The sequence below is a fragment of the Fukomys damarensis genome, unplaced genomic scaffold, assembly GCF_012274545.1.
Source record: "Fukomys damarensis isolate Sample0158 unplaced genomic scaffold, DMR_v1.0_HiC HiC_scaffold_26, whole genome shotgun sequence".
NCBI classification, from domain to species: domain Eukaryota; kingdom Metazoa; phylum Chordata; class Mammalia; order Rodentia; family Bathyergidae; genus Fukomys; species Fukomys damarensis.
The window spans coordinates 24,981,391-25,004,065 of record NW_022900938.1 but is presented as its reverse complement, the minus strand read 5'-3'; the positions used below and the strand labels follow the sequence as shown (position 1 = coordinate 25,004,065).

Genomic DNA, 22,675 nt, shown 5'->3' with positions numbered 1-22,675 from the left:
CACAGGTAATAAAAAGTGTTGGTATGTAAACCCGAATTCACAACCTTGACTCCAAAGCTGAACTCTTTTTCGTTATACTGTTCTTCCATTTCACCACAGTGAAATGAAAAAATCCAGTACAGTGCTCAGCAGATTTGAGATGGCAAAAGAAATACACACACACACACACACACACACACACACACACACACACAAAGGGTGATCAAATTATACAGTTAATGTTCAAATTTTAAAAATACTGTATTTAAAAAACACATTGACCTCAATCCTCCCCGAAATCCTCCCATTTGCCTTCAACACACTCATCCTGTTGTTCTTGCCACTTTCGGAAGCAGTTCTGGAAATCTCTTTCGTGAGTGTCTTTACACAATGTGTGATAAAATACGGTGAATATACTGCTGCCAAGTGCTGCCCAGCAGAAGAAGTGCAGGTTTACAAAAACATTACGGTCTGTCCTCATCCACCTCATTCACTGGCCCTGCCACGATGTGCCTTCTAGCTCTTCCCCCAAATCAAAACATCCCCAAAAGGTAAACATTTTTAATTGATTCAAGAAATTGAGGCAGATATGGCAATACAAGTAAAGACATCATGAAAGAGGACCCAAGAACTGCTTCAGAAAGTGACAAAATGATGGTTAAGTTTATTTAAAGTGAGAGAGAGTATTTTAAGTTATGTTAATGTTCATATGTCTTTTATTTTAATACTTTTTACCATATTAACCATATCTCATGTATGTATTATATATATGTATTGTATGTGTATTGAGCTAATCTGTGAAGAAAACCCAAATTTGATGAAAAACATTAGTCTGTCTATACAAGTGAGAAGCTCAACAAACCTAAAGTGGGATAGATACAAAGAGACTGACACTTCTATACATCATAGCCAGATACTTGAATGGAAAAGAAGAAATTGGCAAGGGGAATGTACCTGGTCCTGTGCAAGGTAGGACATGGTATAGACCTAGCTACTCAGGGGGCCTAGTCGGGAGGATTGCTTGAGCTCACAAATTTGAGACCAGTTTGGGCAACCATAGTGAGATCCCTAACTCAAAAAAAGAAGAAAGAGAAAGAGAAGGAGGAGGAAGAGAAGGAGGAGAGGGAGGAGAAGGGAAGAGAAAAGAAGAGGCAATCTCTCTCTGATTGGAAAACAAAACAGACGTTTTGTTAGCTGACTACCTTATAAGAAGCTCTAGTGGTTTTCCTTCAGGGAAGAAATGAAAATGATGGCAAATGGTAGTAAGTGCAGTCCACAGTGACAAAGAGCACAGGAAATGGTAAGCGTGTAGGTTCATGTGAAATATACTTGTTTCTTATTTTCTCTTTTGGTTTTTGTAATTATTTTAAAATGTTGAATTTTGCAAAATAAAATTTTAACTTTGAGATTTTAGTAATAGACAATATTGAATCAAGGCAAAAACATTAAATGAGTCCAAGAAAGTATGTTTTTTTAAAGAAAGACTTTTAGTAGGTGCTGTTTTATAATAAAGATGTAGGAAGGACATCTGTTTATGGCATTACGTTCTTAAAACAAATTTTAGGAAGTACAGAGATTTATGTTGGTTGCAGAATTTATTTAATGAACCTCTTATATAAGAGATAGATTTTTAAAATTGTTTAAAAAAAACAACAGTATAGGTTTCTGTGAATCTGAGCATTCTTTCTTTCTTTCTTTCTTTATTTTTGGTACCGGGGATCAAACTTTGGTCCTTGTGCTTGTGAGGCAGGCAACGGAATCACTGAGCTAAATCCCCGGCCCAAGCATTCTTTATTTTTGAAGGGCAGAGTTGAAGATATCTATTGCTATCCATATACTTTTTATATAATTATATTTCTAATGTATGTTTGTTATATAATGTATTTAAAGATATGCACGTGCTGCTTAAATAGATTTTTTTGGTACTGGAGATTGAACTCAAGACCTTATACTTGCAAGGCAGGCATGACACCACTGAGCTAAATCCCCAGTCCCTACTTAAATACATATTAAAGGTCTGTATATCTGTATCTCTATTTAAGGACATATGCTACAAAGCCCATAAAGACCTTCTCAAATTACAAAAAATATAAATAACACAGACAATATTCTTTGGCCACAAATAAACGATAAATGAAGAAACAAAAAAGTTTCTGCAACCATTATAATCAACTGGGTATTAAAAAAAACCAAAGCTGTCTTTAACAGTTTAAGAAAATCTCAATGGAAATTGAAATATAGATAGAAGATAATGATTATCAAAATACTGCGTATCAAAATTAATATTACATGTCAGAATTAATGAGAGATAGTTAAAACAGGGATTAGAGGCAAATTCATAGCCCCCAATACTTCTATTAATAATCAGGAAAGAATGAAACTAAGTGAATTAAGTGTCCAAGCCCCAAAGTTAAAGTTTTGAAAAGAAAAAAGAGATTTTAATGAAAGATACTAATGAAGCAGAAATAGAAAGAACAGTAAAACCAATTTATAAATCATTACCTTTTTTGGATAAAAACAATAAAGTAGGTTAATCATTTAACTAACCTAATCAGGAAAAAAAGGTAAGTTTAAACACCCAAAATAAAAAGAAGGAAGTAAGCACCCACAGAAAAGAAATGAAAAGAATCATGGGAGACTCCTTAGCTCAGTTCCTTGCAAACTAACTCAAATGAAATGAAAGTATTCTTGCAGGAACATATAATTTCGTAAGAGAAGGATGTCAGCCAGCCAAGAACAGTCTCAATGGGAGAGATTGTAGGATTCCTTCATGGATGGTTTGAGACCTTTTTGACAGAAGATAATGAAATGGGCACTTTGTATACTCACTCTGTTTATCATGGCTTGATGTTGATGTGCTTAATTTTCATCTTTATCAATGCACAATACCAACGATCCACTCCTCCCTCTGCTGAAGAGAAATGCTCGCGTAGATCTACTTGCTGGCATCCTGTGTTCTTGTTAGAACAGTAGCTACTCTATTATTATATAGCAGAGGGCTTCCTTGCCTAGATGACTCCTGCCCCAGAAGGAGACAACAGATTGCTTTTTGAAGAGGAATCTGTGAGATAAATACAAATTCACTCATCTGTATGTCTCAGCATCTCTCACCCATATTTTTGTCCTTTCAAAAGGTTGCTAGGCAACCAGGTAGAAAAATGGCCAGAGAAGCCCTTGTAAAGAGAAGACATGCTTATAAAATCAGAAAAATAGATGTGGGCTTCCTCACTTGGGCCTCCTTTACAGACTGCTAGGATTTGTGACATAATCAATTAAGTAGCAGTTATTGCAGTTGACCTTGAGGCTGGTGAAAACAATGGGCCATAATCTGGATCAGTGGAGTCTTGACCCAAGCCACTCGGAGACGGGGCTGGGGAGGAGGGTGCTGACATCTTTTGCCCTTGAAAGGAGATGAGTGTTCAGTGGTTCCTCATAGGGCCAGTTTCTCTGCCCGAGTCCATGCAATTCCATTTTTGAGGTTAGCACAGACTCTATAGAGCCTTCTTGAAGCTCCCTGTTGTTCATGCTCAATCTTCCTGAGAAAATGCGGCTATCTCGCCCCTAGCATTTCATACATCCACCTGATTTTCAGTGGAGCCTCTCCCTGCGCTTCTGTGGGTACTGGCATATGTGCCCAGGCTCAGATTGCTCTGAGGAAGTGCACAGCCTTGCTACCTGGTGTGTGTGCCAGGGTCTGCTCGTGGTGACAGGTGTTGACGTTGAGCTGCTAATTTCCCCCATTAGAGACAATGTGGTAGGATCTGATGATACAATCTGTTCATCTGAGGTCTGCCCTGATTTTTCCTGTGTAGAATATATTGCTAACTTTATGGAAACAATTAAAGACAGAATAGATGCACAATCCAGCCTTCAAATGGTTTTGCTTTGCTGGGGGAAAATTCATAGCATTCAATTTCTTTTTGTCTGTTATAAATTTATTAACAGTGTGTTGTAATTAGGTGCATGGCTTTGCCTTAGAGGACAAATGGTGCTTGGTGAACTGTGACATTGGTCTGATTATGGTAAAATGACCCATTTGGTTTTACCAGCTGTGACTTTGGAGGGAGCCGAATGACAAAAAAGACATAAAACTCAACTCAGGAGATGAAACATTCTCAGCTTATACTCCCTATTGCCGATTATCCTGTATCCCAAATAAAATGTTCTTTGGATTTGCTGGCTGATGTCTTGGTAATCTGAAACGTACTAAACTCCCATGGATATGATGCTTATTGTATCGCTTTCATATTCCCATTAATATGACAGAAATTGCTCTGGCAGAATTTAAAAATGTTGTGGTGTCGTGTTAACCAAGAGGAATTCCTAAATTGGGGAACAAGCCAGTGCAGTAGTTGAGATTGCGGCATGTTAGTTGGTTGCCTGTTTTTGAAGCCTGACCACACTGTCACCAGCTTCTGCACTTCTGTAAGCCTTGGTTTCCTTATTTATGAAATGAGCATTTGTATCTCTGCCTCGCGGGATTTATGTGAAGACAAAAAGGAAATTCTTAGCACAGTGGCCACACATAGTGAGCTCTCAAGAAATGTTAACTGTTGTTGTCACTGTGATTCTGAGAACTGGTCCAGCTTACAGAGAAGCCTAAGGGAGTAATGGGGGGAATCAATATCGGCTGCTCCTCCTACTCCTTCTCACCCTAGTACTCATTACTGAAGGGGGAGTTGGGAGGAAAGGGAGTCCCGTTCTGTGGCCATGACCCTGGCAAAGGTTTTCTGACCACTTGACTTTTGCTGATCACTTGTCTTCCTGTGAGGGGAGAAATCTTAGTGACAGAGGGACTGGAAGGAGTAAAGGATGCCACACCCGCTGACTCTCTACCTTTTCAGCCTGCACAAGGCTGCTTTTACACAGCTGGAAAAGCACAGAGAAATAAAGTCGGTGTTTGTGTTTCCCACCCCTCATTCATCCCTGTGCTGAGCCCCTTTCTCTAAATTTTATTCTTGACTTTCCTTCCTCTCAAGGATAATTTGGAGTGACAAGAATTTACACTTAGGAGGTCTCCCTGAATGCTCCCATTTTAATAAGGAACTGCTGCGATACAAAGCAGCGAGTCTTAATGAGGAAATTTTGTGTCCTGCAACAAGACAGATTTTTCAAGTGGGGAAGAGGGTTCCCATGAACTCTTCATTACCTCTCAAATATGTCCAGGATTTAACTTGATTGTTTGAAGTTATCTAATCTGAAATGAAAATTTCTTAAAATCTGGTGTTTCACTTTTTACAAAGTGCACGCTGTAACATTCGTGCCTCCCTCTCTTCTCTCACTCACTCAATTCCTGCACCAGGTACCAGGTTACTGTCTTTCTGCTCCCTACTCATGGGGTGGACTGACGCACTTTTCTCCTTTGCCAGGTGGCAGATGTTAAGCTTTGTCAGTAGAGGGCACTGGAAGGCCACTGCAGAAGAAAGGACACATTGCCTTCAGTGTTCCTTTTTCTTCTTGCTCTGTGGCCTCTGCTTGCGGTGGTACTTGGAACCCCTGTGGCTCATGGTGCTCAACTTCCGGTGGGTTCTACAGGCACCCAGTGGGGAGGTTTCCCAGTGAGTCCCCAAGGCACCCGCTTGCCAGCCCTGGCTGTGATGCCTCAGAGAACCTTTCACCATCTTGTGTCATTGTCAGTCCTTCCTGATGACATCTGAATCTCTCCTTGAATTTGGGGACAGGTGCTCTTTGAAATTTGTTTCTTCTTGGGTACTCTCTCTTCCAGAGGCTGTAGCTGCTTCCAATAGCAGTCATTCCTCTATTCTCTAGATTTCTCTTTACTCCTCAGTATCTATTCCCCTGTCACAAGTGAATCATTTTTTAAATCCACCAAATTTTCTCTGTTCAAATTCCTGGTGTGGTTTGTGTCTTCTCACTGGATGTGAATGGTCTGGATCGTAGAGGTCCTGAGTAATTTATGTGGATGGCCCTACTAGTTCCCTCCTTTCTCTGGGACTCTGGGCCAGCCTGATTCCTGTCTGTATGGCCAGTCAGTGGTCAAGGCTCTGCCCTGTGAGAGGCCTGCGGTGGTCCTGCCAATTTCTCAGTCAGGCCGGCCCGTACTGTCAAGCTCTGCCTTGCAGACAGAGGCAGCTGAATTCTCCAAGGTCAGTTCCGTCAGTATCAAGAGAGAGTGTTATTTAGATGCTACCTACTTTTTACTTTGTTCCTTGATTAGCTCAGAACCAGGCAAGAAGAAGCCCTGTATTTTATTGTCTTCCCCTTTTCTCAATGATTTTCATATAAAACTATTTTAAATAACTGACCACTAGAGAAAATGATGGTAGCTCTGGAACATTGTAGCATGTTTGACCTCTGGCTTCGCCTGTCTCCTATCCCTTTACCATAGTACTGTGATTTCATCCTACTGTGTGTAAAGTTCTTTTTCATAAGGTACTAATCTAACTGGAGAGTGGTTCTATATTTCCAAAATGCTTAGGCACCCTTAGTATGATCAGCTTCAAAAAATACAATCCACAGAACGCATATAAATAGTCCAGAATTTGATGATGGGGAAACATTTGGAGAACAATGTGATTTATTTGAAACACACTTTTTCCAAGTCATGAATTTTAAAAAAGCACACATTTAAAAATGAACAGGTTTGTGATTTCTACTCAGCATGAGGGACCATGTAGGATAAAGGTCATTAGCTAGCTCTGGGGCAAGGTCTCTCTGCCGCACTGGGCATTAACAGTTGTACTTGATGGTGTTGCTGGGTTTGTGCTGAAGGAGAAAAATATGGAAGGGATGCCAGCAAATGTCCACATTGGCTCAGACATCAGGCCACACACCCACTCATGCCTCCATCAGCCCTACGTTGTGGCACCTTCCCTGTCCTTGACTTTCCCTTGCACTCTGCATGCATGGCGGAGCTGCTGTGTTCTGTGTGTTTGCGGAAAGAGGGAACAGAGAGAGAAAGGTACCCTAATGTGCTCCAGAGAGAATGAGAAAATGCATCTCATGCCTTCTGTGAACATTTGCAATGTTGGGGTAGCAGCCAAGGATTAGTAGAGCTTGGTAATACCCTGTCCCTCTCCAGCACAGACCTGGGGTAATAATTCTTGTCATGGGGAACACATAATCTTGATATTTTGACGTGACCTTGAAAGCTGACCTATGCCAAGCTGAAAAGCCAGAGGAAGTAAGTCCCTTGTCACTTACTGCTGTGAAGGATTAAGGATGGGTTTATTCTGAGCTATGTGATTTGGTGTACTAACTTTACACCTTAATGGTTATGGCCTAACATTTCTGATGCTGTTATTTAAGGTCCAGGATCAGATAGGTTATTAGGAATTAGAATCAAAAGATCAACAGCTTGAAATTTAAGTACGTATCTTTGCTTTTCTCCTTATTGTCTTCTATAATTTCTTCAGTGATTATGGGATAAAATATTATATCATATGATTATATAAATATATACCATATATGATTATATAAAATATAATCATAACATCTCTCCTTTCTTGGGAAGTGGTGATTTAAGGTTGAGATGTGATTTAGGTGCTTTTTGTCTTTGTTTTCTTCAAGATAACTCCTCATGTACTATTCTCCCTATAAACCTCTTCTGCTTTTCCCCACTTCAGAGAATTGACTCTGCATTCAGCACAGATACCTTTTCCAACCTGGAACAATTGTACAACCTTTTACATGTAAGGTGCAGTGCATAGCATTGTAATGTGATTGTTTTTCTCCCCCTCCACCCTCCGTCCCTTCTGTTCTTCCTTCCTTCCTTCTTTGCTTCCTTTCGTCCTTGGTTTCTTGTTTTTTGAGACAAGGTTTTTCTATGCTGTGCAGAGTAGCCTTGAACTTGGAATCCTCCTGCCAGTCTTGTGATACTGATTTCTGCATCATTTTCATATCATTTATTTTCTGATTTTAAAGAAATGTCTTCAGATATTGCTTTGATATTTTTTTCAAATGTTCTTCCTCCCTATTTTTTGTAGTGGAAATTGAACCCAGGGCTTATCCCCGGTTCAGGCTGGGCTTGAACTTGTAATCCTCCTGCCTCATCTTCCCATGGTACTGGGATTACAAGTGTGTACCACTATACTCAGCTCAAATGCTTCCTCTTTAGCAGAATTTTTATAACATATGTATATTCTGTATAGATTTTTGGTTGGCGCCAAATAAGTTGAGGTCATTACTCAATGATACACACCATTGGAACCAAGTAGCATGCACTAGTAGGGACTGATTGGAACCGAGCAGTAGGGTTGAACAAACCAAGATCGCTGTTCATTGTGCATTCCATAGAATGTGGCCCAGGGAGCACTGTTCACAGTCCTTTGGAGCCTTTAACTGGTTGGCTTCTCCTTTGTGTTAGCACCATACCCTATGTTGTGGAATTTCTCACCTTTAAAAATGAAGTAATCAGCACCTGCTCTGTTAGCATTTAAATTACTTGGTAGGATCTTAAATGTTCTTCTGCAAGAGCTGTTTTGCCACCAGAGACCTTTTGAAAGTTAGAAATCAGAGATGATATGTGGCATGTGTAAGGCATTTTAGCTTTTGTTCTCTCAGTGATAGCAACAGAAACAGGTGGATGGTAGCAAACCATAGCCGCCCACACTGTGGAATATCATTTAGGTACAAAAGGGGATGTGAGGTCATCCCTCAGCTGTATCACTGAATGGGAAAAATAAGTACTGGGATGTGTAGCATAGACTCATTTGTACTGCCCTTGAGTATATTACAAGATTAATTTATATTGTATTTATTATCTACTTACAGCACAGAAAGCCATTATATATAATACGTTAGTAGCAAATGTAAGTGATGTGTATAAGTGGTGTGAAAGAATGCACACCATGCTGATAAGAGAGGAGGCTGGATTAGGTTGGAAGAGAAGAAAAAGCTTGCTTCTTACTTTCCAAGGTTCTGTACTGGAGAATATTTACACTGAAGTGGTGTCATGTGTTTAAAATACACATTTTTGAAGGACTAATTTTGAACAAATGAGATGTGACTTAGGGAGAAAAGCAACTTTGACTAGGGTTGGGTGTGGCACTGAGGAACGGGACACAGGCAGACACCTAACCTGCAACTCTTCAGCCTCATTACTGGGATCTACTAACCATAATCAGAATCACAGCTCTGTGGCTATAATTAATACTCTCTGAACAGTTAATTGTGCTCAGATGTCTTGCTTTACTGCTTTTATGAGTAAATAAGTAGAATTCCTTCTGAACATACCCCAAAGTCTTTAACTATATGTTAACAATTATGAATGATTATACTTTACCCTTTCTGTCTTTCTCTCTGTGTTCCCCCCTTCTTTCCCCTGTTGGTCTATGTCCCCTCTGTTCAGGACCTGCCTCAACATTTACAACTTGCAGGAAGCCTTTTTTAATTACCTCACGAAGAAACGTTTGCTCAGCATTGTCTTGCTGAGTGTGCTTTGTTCCAGGGCTTTGCTTTGCATCTTCTGGAGGCATTGCTTGCTAATTGGTTTCTGTCATTTTTGCATATACATTTTCTTAATCCACCCTTCAAAGTAATAGATTCTTCATGAGATACAGCGGACTCTTGACTTATGAACCCAATTTGTTCATGAGGGCTGGCTGTAACTCAAGTTGGTCAGTGAAGGCTCAGGCTCCTCCCACAGCCTTCAGAGTCTCCCTCCCATAAAAAGGCATATCTCACTGTCCTAAGAGAGACATCGGCCCAGGATTTCTCAGTTAACCCCACGCAGGACAGGATGTTGTAATGCTCCTTCCAGAACTCTCTAAGGTTTACATCTGTACCTGAGACCATCTGGAAGCATGTGCTTCTGGCGTTTGGGTTGTAATTCAAGACCTTGGTCTTAAGTTAAAACTAAAATTCTGGTTGTAACCAAATTGTTTGTGTGTCAGGCCAGTTGTAACTCAAGGGTCCACTGTTATTCCAGAAGACAGAGAAGCATATGGACATTGGAGAAAGACCTGAATTAAAAACCTGACTCTTCCATTTTTTGCTGGATAGTTTTGAGAAGTGTCTTCCTTGAAACTGCATTTTCATCACCTGGGGAGCTGAAATAATGAATTCGTGTTTTTTGGAATTGCTGTGTATTCAGTTGAGCTAACTGTGAAGCCTTGGGATTTGTAGCACCCAAAGCCTTGGATATGCGATGGTCACTGGTGGTCACTTCCCTTCATCTCCCACCCACTACGTGTGTGTATAATGTTCTGACACCAGATAATGTCTAGGATAAGAATGAAACCTAGATGTATTTGCTTATTTTCATTATGTGTTTAGGGACTTGGGGACATTTGGCTTCAAGAGGGATGAGGAGTATATTATCAAGTCCAACTCATGTTGACATTCCATTGTCCCTCAGACCCTGCTTGCTGTGCATGATTTAGTTGGAATTTGCTCACATCTCAAAGAGCTGCTCCACATTTGTCTAATTTTTGTGCTGGTTTTGGGGCCAAGCTATATCCTGTCCTAGCACATTTCTTACTTATAACATTTATATGTTTGTGTGCATTCATTTTTGTCACTTAGCACATATTTTAATGAATGCTGGTGTGCTAGCCACTGTAGATACACAGGAAGCATGAATAGGAGACTGCCAGTTGGACAACTGGGGAGAGGACTGGAAACTGAAGGTGCATTGTGTACAAAGGCCCTGAGGCATGAAAGAATAGGACCTGTTTGGGAGTCATAAAGCCTGGGCAGTATAGCACTATGGCATCAGGTGAGCTTGGAGAAGTGGTTTGAGATGATATTGCATAGGCTTGCAGGCGTTTGAGTATCCTGCAAAGGAACTGGTATTTTATTACTCTGGTAGTATGTAAATAACAAGGTCAGATTTATATATTGTGAAGAAATACTAGCTAATGAGCTCAAGATCAGATGGAGGGAGATAAGGAAGGATGCTGCTGGAGTAGTCTAGGTTTCAGAGACTGAGGTGGGGTGGGAGAGGGTGCTGGGAAAGGATGCTGAGCAAGGGATGTAGGGAGTAGAATCAAGAGGACTTGGTGCTTGGCTGATGCATAATTTCTCAATCATTATGAAAAGTTACTGTGAACTTAGTGGCTTAAAACAATACAAATCTATTATGTACAGTTTTCTAGTCTAGAAATTGGACATGGCCTTGCTGGTATTAATAGGCCTACACTCTTTCTTAAGGCTTAGGGAAGAATTTGTTTTCTTGCTCATTCCAATTATCAGCAGAATTTGGAGAATTGAGATCCTGTTTTCTTGCTGGGTCTCTTCCAGGGGGGGTCTTGTGGTGACTCTCATCTGCCTGCAAAGGCAGCCTTGGAGGGCTGAGTTTACCATGGTCACTCTCCCCTCTTGTTATCTCTTTCTGCCTCCCTCTTCCACGTTAAAGGACTTGCAAGATTAACTCGGGCCCATCCAGGTTCTCAGGTGACCTCTTCCACCTCAGGGTGCTGCACCTTGATCACATGAGCTGAGGCCCGGTGTCTTCATGGTGGTGCGGTGACAGGCTCTGAGGAATAGAATGCGTGTGTCTTTGCAGAAGTTGTTCTTCTGCCTTTGCCCACTGGATGTGAGGTTGAAAGAAAATGCAGAGTCTCGGTTTCTGACTTTACAGCCAGGAGGAATGCAGTTTTAAAGAAAGGAGCTGAGTTATTTTTTTCATGCTTTTTTTTTTTTTTTTTTTTTTTTTTGTCTTTTTTGGGTTTTTGAGTTAGGGTCTTGCTTGATTATCCCCAGCTGGCCTTGAACTCATGGCAATCCTCCTGCCTCAGTCTCCCGAGTGCTGGAATTACAGGTGTACTCTACCATGCCTGCTAGGAAGCTGCATTTGGTCTTTAAGACATCCCTGGAAACCATCTAGAAGTAGAGGTACCAGCCAAAAGGCAGAAGAGACGTCAAGGCAGGAGTCTCTGGTGAGGAAGCTGTTCACACAGAGTGGACTACAGTGAATGCGTGAGATGGGAAGAGAGCAGGGCTGGGAGCAGCGTCCGGAACTGACTGTGTTGGAGGTGTAACTGTAGGCAAAGCACTCATGAAGAAGGACCTGCCTCACCCCATACCCAGGGTCTCTGTCCCTTGCCATGTCCCCTCCTTTCCCTCTACCTGGCTTTTCTCCTCCCTTCCTGGGTTTCTGCCTACTTATCATTTGTGCTCCCTAAAACTTCAGCCTCACATTGTGCACCCAGCCCACTTCCGGCTGCCTCTTCACAGAGGTTTCCGCTTCAGTTCCCATTAAGGAATACCGGTTCTCTTGGGATTTTTCACCTGGAGGTTTAAAACAAACAAACTAACAAAACTTTTGAAGAGAACTGGGGTGGCCCAGACTATTTGGAAACACTGTGGTTTGGGTCACCTGATGAATTTAGGACTGGCTTTCCTAACGCCTGGTGCCCACCATGGTCCAATCCACTGCTTCTCTACTTCAGGAACCAGAACGAACCTGATCTGAGCGTTCAACAAATCATTTTGTTCCACAGAGGCTTTGGAGGAAGAAGGTTAACTTTACCTGGATTGCATTTGCTGGACCCATGGTCCTGTGGTGAGTGGGCAGATTGGAGTTTTTCCCTCCCTCCAAGCCTCCTGTAGGCCTAACACTGTCTGTAGGTAGGGGACTATTCTAGTAGGAACTGAATTCTGGGTTCCAACCACAGGAAGAAAGTCCAGGCAGGCAGTACTCAGAGTGAACATAGTCATTTTCCTTCAGAGACATCTGCATTCTGCATTGCCTTGGTGTGTTTGTAAACATTATGCAAAGGACAGCTCGTTCTGCAGCTTTGAGGATCTTCTGTCCTCTCACCATTTCTCCACTGACAGCCTCTCTGCACACAGCTGGTGCTGACCCTCCTGTCGCTCTATTTACCCTCAGCTTCTCTTAAGAAGGGCCCTACAGTAGGGCTGCAGCTTACATCACAGGGTTAAGAGAGCCAACAAGGTACCATTGTTATTGTTTGGTGTCTTTGCTGGATTGTGAGAAAACTAGGATTTGCGTTGCCATGTGAACAAAGAGCTATAGTCTTCAGATTCCTATTGCTTTTCATTATAATCAGATGTGATTTTTAAAAAATGTACTGGGAATTGAATACAGGTCACACTAAGGTACATCTCCAGTCCCTCGTAATTTTTTAATTTTTGGTACCGGAGATTTAACTTGGGACCTTGCCCTTGCAAGGCAGGCAGTGGAACCACTGAACTAAATCCCCAGCCCTTTATTTTTTATTTTGAGAAAGAGTCTTGCTAAGTTGCCCAGGCTGGGATCAAACTTCCAGTTCTTCTGCCTTGACCTCTCAAATAGCTGAGATTATAGCTACCAAGCTACAGATGAGATTCTTTCACAAGATATTAAGCTGATAGGCTTCAGGAAGGGCAGGACCTCTATACAACTGAGAGCTCCTCTTAACCAAATTCCTCTGATGTCAAGTTTCGAAGAAGACATCTTTGGATGTCTTCCTTTCTTGGGGATTGTGAGAGGCCATACATGTGACTGGGGTGTTTGATGACCTGGTGGGCTGGCACCTAAGCAGTAGCCCTGCCCTATTTCTTGTTGGGAACTGGACTGGAAGCAGAAAGGGACAGAATTCTCCACTCTGTGGTGGACACTTGTTGTCCATTTCTCTTTGGACTCTTGCCAGGTCATTCTTGAATCTCAGCAGAGGAGGCGCCCTCCATGCCAAACGGGAGGAAGCACCACAGTCAAGGCAATGTCCCAGACCCCAAGGGGTTCTTCAGCAGAAAGCAAGACAGCCATATGCTACATCTAATCATTAGAAGTCCTGGAGGACAGGCCAGTGCTAGGCCTGTTGGTGGCGTTGCAGTCTGTCTGTGGATGACTTCTTGGTGGACATTCATCGCTGCCTGGTGGTGAATGAAGTGATTAGCAGTGGATGCTCAAGCAGCTCTCCTGGGTGACTGACCTAGGTGAGAACAGGATGAGCAGGAAACCCTAGAAGATCAGGGCAGTTGCAAATCCTGCCTAGGGCTGGAGGGAGGACCTAGGAGACCCAGTACCAGCACTAGGGCTGCCTGCAGGGCCAAGCAGAGGTGGGGGTAAGTACGTGTGTGACTTCAGCTGGCTGAAGCTGGGGAGATCTGGGCAGTGAAACCAGTACTGAAGCTGACATTCTGCCATGCAAAGGAAAGGCAGCAGGTCCTGATGAGAGGAGTGAATGGGATAAAGAGGCAGCCTCCAAAATAGCAGTGAGGACACCTTCCCGGCCACCCTTCCGGCTGAGAACCCTGGTCACTGCCCTGCTGGCTGAGTCAGAGGATCTGAAGGGTAACATTAAATCCTTGCGGAACGGGTGACTCACACTTCTCTTATCCCTCCTTCCCACTGTGCCTTTCCCACTGCTCTCTTCAGACCCTGAAGAATCCTATGGAGTTTAACCTCAGAGTTGCTCATGATCTTTTAATCTGCCAGTCTCTGTACCTCTAGGGCTTGGTACGTATTGTTTCCTAAGCATGAGAAAGCTCCCCTCCTCTTCTCTGTCCTTAAAAATCTAACTTAATTTTTAGGAGCTAGCTCAGTTTTATCTTCTTCATAAAATCTTCTGGGACCCCTCTAGATTGGGTAAGCAGCCCTTAATTTTGCTCCCACATAACTTTGTCCTTTTGTTATATCACTCATCAGATTGTGTCTTCTTTATACGATAGGAACTGAAATGTTATTCTGCTAAAGTACAGTCTCAGGTACATGTAACAGTGCCTTAAAGACAGTGGAAGATTATTTCTGTCCCCTGTTAAGGAAGACTATGAGAAAAGCTGGAGCTGGCAGCTTTGCACTGTCATCATGAATGTAGTTTCTTATTCATCTGCCTGGCCATGCTTAGCTCATAACTTTCATTTTCAAGTCTGTTTTATATCCACAGTAGCTGCTCAAGCTCTGACCATCACACCCATGCTCCAAGATGCAAGAAGAGGGAAGAAAAAGGATCACAGGTCTCTTAGGGAGACTTTCTGGAAAAGCCCTGTGATTCTACTTATATATCATTGGTCAGAACTCAGTCACGTGTCCACATCTAAGTGTCAAGGAACAAAGAAATTGTAGTCTTCATCCTGGCAGCAATGTGTCAAAATAAAAACTGCTCCAAAAGATGAGAAGAGTATAGATATCGAGAGGCAAATTGCAAACGTGCTATCTGATCCTTTTTTGTTTCCAGTAGGTCTTAGTTTTTCCCATTCTTCTGCCTATTGTAGCTGAGCAGTCTTTTTGGCTTTGGAAGCAGGTAGAACCCATGTAGAAAAAAATTACTTATAATCGGTTTAAAATTTGCTGTCAGGGGAGGGGAGGAGGGGGTGAAGGGAGGGCAGGGGTAAGGGGAAAAAACGAGAATCAAGACCTGTCATGTAGAGGTACAAGATCCCAACAATGAATGTAACTGTGCTGTATCCCTAAAATGTACCAATAAACTCAAAGCTGAAAAAAATTTTGCTGTCATAATTCAGATGTGTAGGAATGCTACTTTTTAATTTCCTAACCTTGACTTCCCCACAAATCATTATTTCCATTAGTGGCTGGGGGAAAAAAATCATATTAATGATAACATGGTCACTTCCGTTTTAAAATTGAATCTCTTTGGGGGGACAATTGGGTTATATGCGGGCCTCTTCTCTTGCTCTTTTTCTGCCTTCTCCCTGGGAGCTGGTCTGCTGTTCTTTCCTTCTCAGACCTCCAACAATTAGGTACATGATATGTCTGTCTTTCTCTCTCCTCAGGAGCCCCTGAGGCTGGTCTGCTTTCTTTGGAGTCTGTTGCAAAAGTTGACACATGGGAAACAGTTAAAAATGTGACTGATGCATTTATGAGTCAACTTTAGATGCCGCACATGATTAATTCAAATGATACCATAACGATCTGAAAATCCTGTGCAATTAAAAGCCTATTTCTCTGAAGCCCCCAGCACTATTCTTACAGCGTTGTTTTAGTGCTGATATGCCTCAGCTCTCGAGTGTGGCTTGTCCACTTGGCTTTTCCCTCATTTGGTGCCTGTCTCTGATCTGAGCAGCTCCCATAGGTGCACAGAGAACTGAGGATGCAGGAGGCCTTCAGTCAGTGACAGTGAGCGACCACAGGAACAGGCCATGGCACTTTATAAATTGTCACTGACAGCGGCTCCCACCCTGGAAGGACAGGAATAGAGCATTATATAAAGCATCAATAAAATAAGTTGCTATTTTTCCTTTTACTGAACTTTTACCATTTTTTTAAAAAGAAAAAAATTTTTTTTTGTTTTTCAGAAATCCTCCACCTACTTTGCTGCATCCAGAAAACTGGTGTGAGGAATTCAACCACTTTATTTCACAGTGAGTATTTCTTCCACTGAAAATTGCCTATCTAGCAGGGTTTGAACCATGATTGGAGAAATCCAAACTGTGGAATTTACTTGATGCTAGAAGTTTTTATGCCTGCCAAGCTCATTAGGACACAGAATTCGTTCCAGTAAATGATGGAAGACACCTCTACTAGATTTGAAAACTCAGGAGTTCCACTTGACTTGGCTATAATCAGTCCTTCTGATCACGTGAGCCACAGTTATCCAAAAACTAATGCTATCGTGAGCCTAATACTGCTATCTTGCTGTGTTTAAAGAAGGAGGAGATTCAACATCTAAAGATCCTTTGATCACCCTAGGACCAGAGAGAAGACAGAGGTGAACAGACCCAACAGGATTTTCAGCATGGTTGTTGTTGGGCTTTGCTCTAGGATCTGTGGTGGACTCCAGTTCCTGAGGTGATTGAGGGGACAAATTAGGATTTAGAGCCAGGGTCACTAAAGTGAGGCAGCCTAGTCAAGGCTTAAGGTGTGGAGAACAGGATGAAATCCCAGCTGACGGTGGGGGCTGTGCTGCTAGGCCAGATTTATTAGAACTAAGAGAGCAGAACCAACAGTGAAACTGTGGCTCTTGGTGGGATTGTGGGCTTTTGGGTGCCCTGCTAGGGGCTCGCTCTGGTCTCAAATCAACAGAGGATTCTCAGACTGGAGGAAGCCATGAAGCCCCAGACTAGGACCTGGTGAATCATGAAGGTAGAACTGTAGATTAGGCATTAAAATCTAAGCCCAGGAGTAGGATCTGGAAAGGGGCACCCCCAAGCACCTAGTATATAGTTTCAGAGTTCATAGGAGGAAAAAAAGAAGTGACCAAGTAGCTGATACACACTCAGTAGGGAAAGTCAACACAGATTTCTCATTTACACCTATGGATAGACTTTGCTCCCACAGTCTAGACCATTGAAGTAACTAGAGATCTCAGTTGTCCTCCTTAATTACAGTAGAGAATTTCAGTCCCTTATCCACAATTCCAAAACCCAAAGAGCTCTGAAAAATGGGACTTCTTTTATTGTTGAGTCATTTAGCAACAAAACCTGACCTTACATGAACTGATTTAATGGCAAGGCATGACCTGAATGGATGGGAGGTTATTTATAGTCATTATTTATCTTTCCTAGTGTGAATATTCATGTGTTTTGCTGCAGATATTTTACTGTTTGATTACAGTGTGCTGTCCCGATTCTGCTGGGAATATTACATAATATATAGCAAATGTACCTGTTTACCTTTCTAAAATTTGTATAATTTAGAATTCTAAACATGTTTGGCCCTCCTAAGGGTTTGTGTAAGTGGTGTTTCATTTTCATTTCAAATGCAGTATAGTTCAAGGTCCCTAAAATTATTTGCTCGTCCAATCCCTTTTGGACTTGTTCGTTATTCCTGAGGAGATAGGAGCAGAAAAGAGCTCAGAGAATTCTACCAAGAGAGGCTGTGCTGGAACATAACGATGAAGTTCAAGGCCAGGGGTGGAGGATGTGTCCTTGCCCCTCTAGCCTAACTCTGACAGTTTTACAGAATGCACCAGGGTCAGCCATGAGTCAGGAGTGAGAATGTTGGGCCAGGATGGAGAGGAACAACAGTGGGGGACAGAGGAAAAGCCACTTCTTGAGGTTTGGGAGCCACAGAAGGAAGTAGAGAGAAGAGCTAAAGACATCTTGGTGGCTGGGGATCACATTTCACACCATTCTAGAGAGAAACCTGGGGCTGTTTCTAGTGGTTTTGCTGGCAAAAAAACAGATGAAAGACTTTTCTTTTCATTCCATTGCTTCACAGATACCCTTGATTGACCTCCTAGGTGTTGGCCTAGAAAAATCCATTACATATTCACTAATACACCTTCTCATTCTGAGCTCTCCCAGTACCTCTAGAATGTGATTTGACTCACAAGTTTGACTTCAGCATACTTATTCAAGGGTATGTTGGTGTTCTTAAACCAAGCACAGTATTGCTTAGATGGATTTAAGAATAAAGATGTCTAATTGATGGCAGGGTTTGGACTTCTATAAAAATTTTTTGCTGCCACTGATATTCCCTTGTGGCAAATCCTATTTCATGCCAGTTCCCACCTACTTATGTTTTACTTAATTTTGCGAATTTCAGATTCAATTATTCTGAGTTGCTTTAGTTTTTAAAAGACGTAGAACATTCTGGAGGGCAAACACAGACAATAATGCTTTTGAGTATGCAGCATCAGGGCTGAACACATCACAAATATAGGGGAGGGAGCATCTGAAAAGTCCTAATAAACAAAGAGAAACAAATGGAAATTGAGTGATTGTGTGCTTTACTACTAATTTGAGATACAAAAATAAGTCATCAATCTTTTCTTTCTTTAATGAGTTTCTTTGTTTTTTATTAGTGAAAATGTTATATATTCTTATCAGTATTCATAGATTCTTCCTTGACCTTAGTCCCTCGGATCCTATCTTTCCCATAACATCTTAGATTTTAGCTGTGAAATCTCCTTCTACAATATTTTTAGGATGAGGGAACTAATCTTATATTTTATGTCTTTGGAGAAAAATCCTCCCAGATATTATCCTTTGGTAGTATCCTTTGGTTTCATAAATGAGACTGCCTCATCTAGGCTGTTACCATTCAGCCTGCCAAATGCAATTTGGTCAAATCAGATTTCATTATTCAAATCTCTAATTAAATATAAACATGACATTGTTGGGTTTGAAATGCCTATTTAAAGACGGAGCCTTGGTTTACTTTTATACTTACCTTGTTCGTACTAGGAAGGAAGGATGGAGGATTAAGACCCTTGGATTATAAACTTTTCATTATTGGAGGAACTGGAGTAGAGAGGATGATTATCTAGTGATTGCAGGAAAAGTGTTTCTGAGTTGAGTTTTTCAGATATTTGCTTTATTTGCCTTTGTAAACCAAGCCACAGAGCACCATATTAAACTGAACTGCTTCTCTCTAAAGAATGAACAGGACTCAAAATTTCTTAACTTCTTTAAAACCTTTGGTTCCCTGTCTCCATTTCGCTGCTGAATCATGTGGTTCAGTCATTTAGGTCTTTCTTGGTCCCTGCTGGGCACTGCTGATCCTGTGTGTGTCTGTGTTTGTAGAAGGGTCAAAGAAGGTGAGGGAGTATGAGCACTGGGATGTAACTTAGTGTTTTTCTGATTTTCTTCTAGCCTCTTTATTTGAAGACAGTAAGAGAGCTTTTTCAAAGGGCCTAAAAGTCTAATATTCTTGCAAACCTGTCTCGGGGTTTAAAAAACACATCACCCTGTTTGGTTCTGAACCTTTGGTTTTTAGTGATAATTGACACATTTATGTGTGTTAGTTATGCGTTTGTCAAAGCATGACTCCTGACAGTTTAGTTATGATAAAATTAAACGTGATGCTCACATAAATTCCGCACTGCTTTTCATCCATATACCAGGGCCCTGCCTGATGTTTTTTGTCACCTCTATAATGTGTGGTTGGCTTTGTAGTGATTTCGTTATCAGCCCTTTCCCCTTTGGCTAAAGCTATTTGCATAACAAGTTTATCTGGTCGAGTACCAAACAGACTCGCTTTGTCATTAGGCTCTTTTCAAAAGTAGCATTTTGATAAGATACCCATAATTTTCATTTTGTCAATTTCACCTTGGTCTTAATGGATGCTGCTTTTCCCCCCTTCAAGTTCAAACTAATTTAAGGTCTTTGGACTAAACTACAAAAACAGTTTTCCAGCCGTTGGTTAAAAGGTATTTGTGAACTATATACACTTCCATTTTGCCTGTAAAACTTTTAGGCTTTTATTACAACTTAGATTTAAGACTTCCTCATCAGTGGCTCTTGAGCTGATTAGTGAGACAATAAAGATGGATTTTCTTTGGTCAAGGGCAAATCCACCAGGAGCATGGTGGCTGCTCAGCTTTGGATTTAATGATGACAACTATATGATCACTCGCACATAAACTGCTTTCTTGGAGTGGCTGACTTCAGCACCGAAGTCTCCTCGCCCACTGTACAGTTCATAGCTGAGACCACTATAGACAGATTAACAAGATAAAAGCATAACAAATGTTTTTAATTTGTTTTACATGACTGGAGAGCTTTCAGAAATGAAGATCCAAAGATCCAGGGAAAAGCATATTGCTTTGCTTGGGTTTGATGAAGAATGGACAGTCATGTAGCAATGTGATGACGCAATGGGGGCACAATTGATCGGTAACTAAACCGGGAGGAACTTAGCAAGGCCCGTCTGATGCTTCTTGACCAGTCGGTGTAACATTTTATTCTCCAGGTGTGGGGCAGGACACCTATCACGTGAGGGTCTTCGAAAGAGAGGAGAGTAGGAGGTCAGAGTGATCTTCCTGCTTCTGTGTCTTAATTTCCTTCAGGTTGGAGCATTCAGTATGTGAGCTGCCTTGATGGTGGCGTTTTGTGCCCTCCAACCCCCAACTGACAGTGAGCACACAGGCTTCTCTGTTTCCCTGCGGGAACAGCAAGTCTGAGCCTTGCCGTCTGGGCCCAAAGTGTTGGGGCAGCCTTTCCTAGCCCTCCAGATGAGGCTGAAACGGGCATAAGTGGTTGTGCTGAATGTTAACAAGATGAGATCACTCTGAGCTATGGAAATGAATGGATATTTGCATACGTTTATTTCTTAAAAACTGAAACTTGCTTTCTCTGTAGGCCTGTATGTTGATAAAGCTAACCATTTTGGGGGTGGTTGTTTCCTTGACACTGATTATATTTCCCTAAGGCAATAATTCTTAGCTCTTGCCTATTTCTATTTGGCATTTTAAGGCTGCTTAATTCCACATGGCTTTACAATGTCAATGAAAAACACTTCCAAAGATAAATATCCTACCTCAGTAATTTATCAGTTTCCACAAATATGCTTGGCTTTCTACACCTTATTGGATTCTTAGGAGGCCATGCAAAGTGTTAATACCTCCTGGAGCAGAAGGATACAATAACCATTATTTACATTACTTCACAAATTGGTAATTTTAATTAAAATGAGCAGCAGTATCTCTGGTAACACTCTCCATTTTAGATTTACTTACCAATGATTAGCTATTATGGCTTCTTGAATTAATTAGCATTTCTTGAGTGACAGGGAATTAGTGAATTAATAAAAACTCACAGAGAAGCTCAAAATAAAAAATTCTAATTTAATACCCCCCAAATTCTCCTTTCCCCTCTTACCGTATACTGATCAGTACACTTATAAATGCAACTTAACTCCTTTCTCACTTTGAAAAATTGGGATTTTTTTGCGCTTCCTTCAGGAGAAGAACAAATAAAGCTATGAGTTGCAGAGTTATGTCTCCTGGAAGACCGTCTAGGACATTTCCTCATAGAACATGTAACAGTGCTGTGGCCAGATCTGATTTGATCTCACTTATAAGCTCAGCTGACACCACCTGATTTCCTCCGGGTGTGAACTGAGCAGTGGCTCAGTGTGGCTGGAAGCTTGGAGCAGTGCACTGTCCACAGTTCCAGGCACAGGACCATTGCATCTTCCTAGAACTATAGCGGTACAAGAGAAAGGAGGGCCTGGGCCTCATCCAGAAGACCCCAAATAGTAAAATGGGTTATCCAGACTCGAGTCAGCACATTCTGCTCACTTCCTGACAGATGCCTGTTTTAGATCTTGTGGGAAACCAGATTCAAAGCATATGTCCTAAATTTCACGCTAGTGCCTGTGGCACATTGTTAGCTGGCTTCTGAGGCTGTGCTGTGGATTCGCTGAAATTATACTGGGTATCACCTTCCTCATACTGGCTTTCTTTTCTCCTTTTTTAATCATACTTTATTTTTATAATGTAAATAAAAGAGTGTGATGAATATAAAGAGAAGTGGCAGTGAGCTCTGAACTGGATGTGTGGGAGGCCTGGACTGTGAAAGTCAGTGAGCTGCAGTCTAAAGAAAAAGTGAGCAACAAAGTGAAATGTGGCTGAGGTGCCAAAGATGAGAGTGTGTGTATGTGTGTGTGTGCGCCCGTACATCCTTTTGCCCTAGAGTGTCATCAGGCCACTATGGAAGGCAGCTGTGTCACTCACTGGTTGTTCAAACAGGAGAAAGGTATTTAACCTCCTGATCCTTGGTCTGAGTGTAGGGTTACCAGGAGAATTGCTTATATTATGTGTACACAGAACCCATACAACAGTTGACATATGTAACACTCAACCCAGGCACTGCTCTCTACACGCCTATAATTCCTTAATTTGTATGATCCCAAGAGATGTTTCTACTGTTAGATCCATTTTAGAGAAATTGAGGGAGACAAAAGAAGCCAAGAGTCCCAGGAGCACAGCCAGTAACAGCTAGAGCTGGGATTCGAACTCCAGAAGACCTGTTGTGGGATGCCTCTCAACCAGAAGCAACTATTGCCTGTCCTGCCCTTTGCACTTGGTTCCTGCCAGCGTGTCAGAACTGCTTTTGAAAGTGGCAGTGACACTGTCCTTGACACCTCTGCCACATTTCACTTTGG

The 22,675-nt window shown here is 41.7% G+C and overlaps 1 protein-coding gene across 1 annotated transcript in view; it reads left to right on the top strand.

Moving 5' to 3' along the window:
- Positions 1-22,675, top strand: part of Myo3b (myosin IIIB) — a 453,146-nt gene that overhangs the window by 132,277 nt on the left and 298,194 nt on the right. Inside the window, exon 9 of the mRNA XM_010606961.3 lies at positions 16,141-16,206. Coding sequence (XP_010605263.1) covers positions 16,141-16,206 — 66 coding nt within the window. The remainder of the gene's footprint in view (positions 1-16,140; positions 16,207-22,675) is intronic.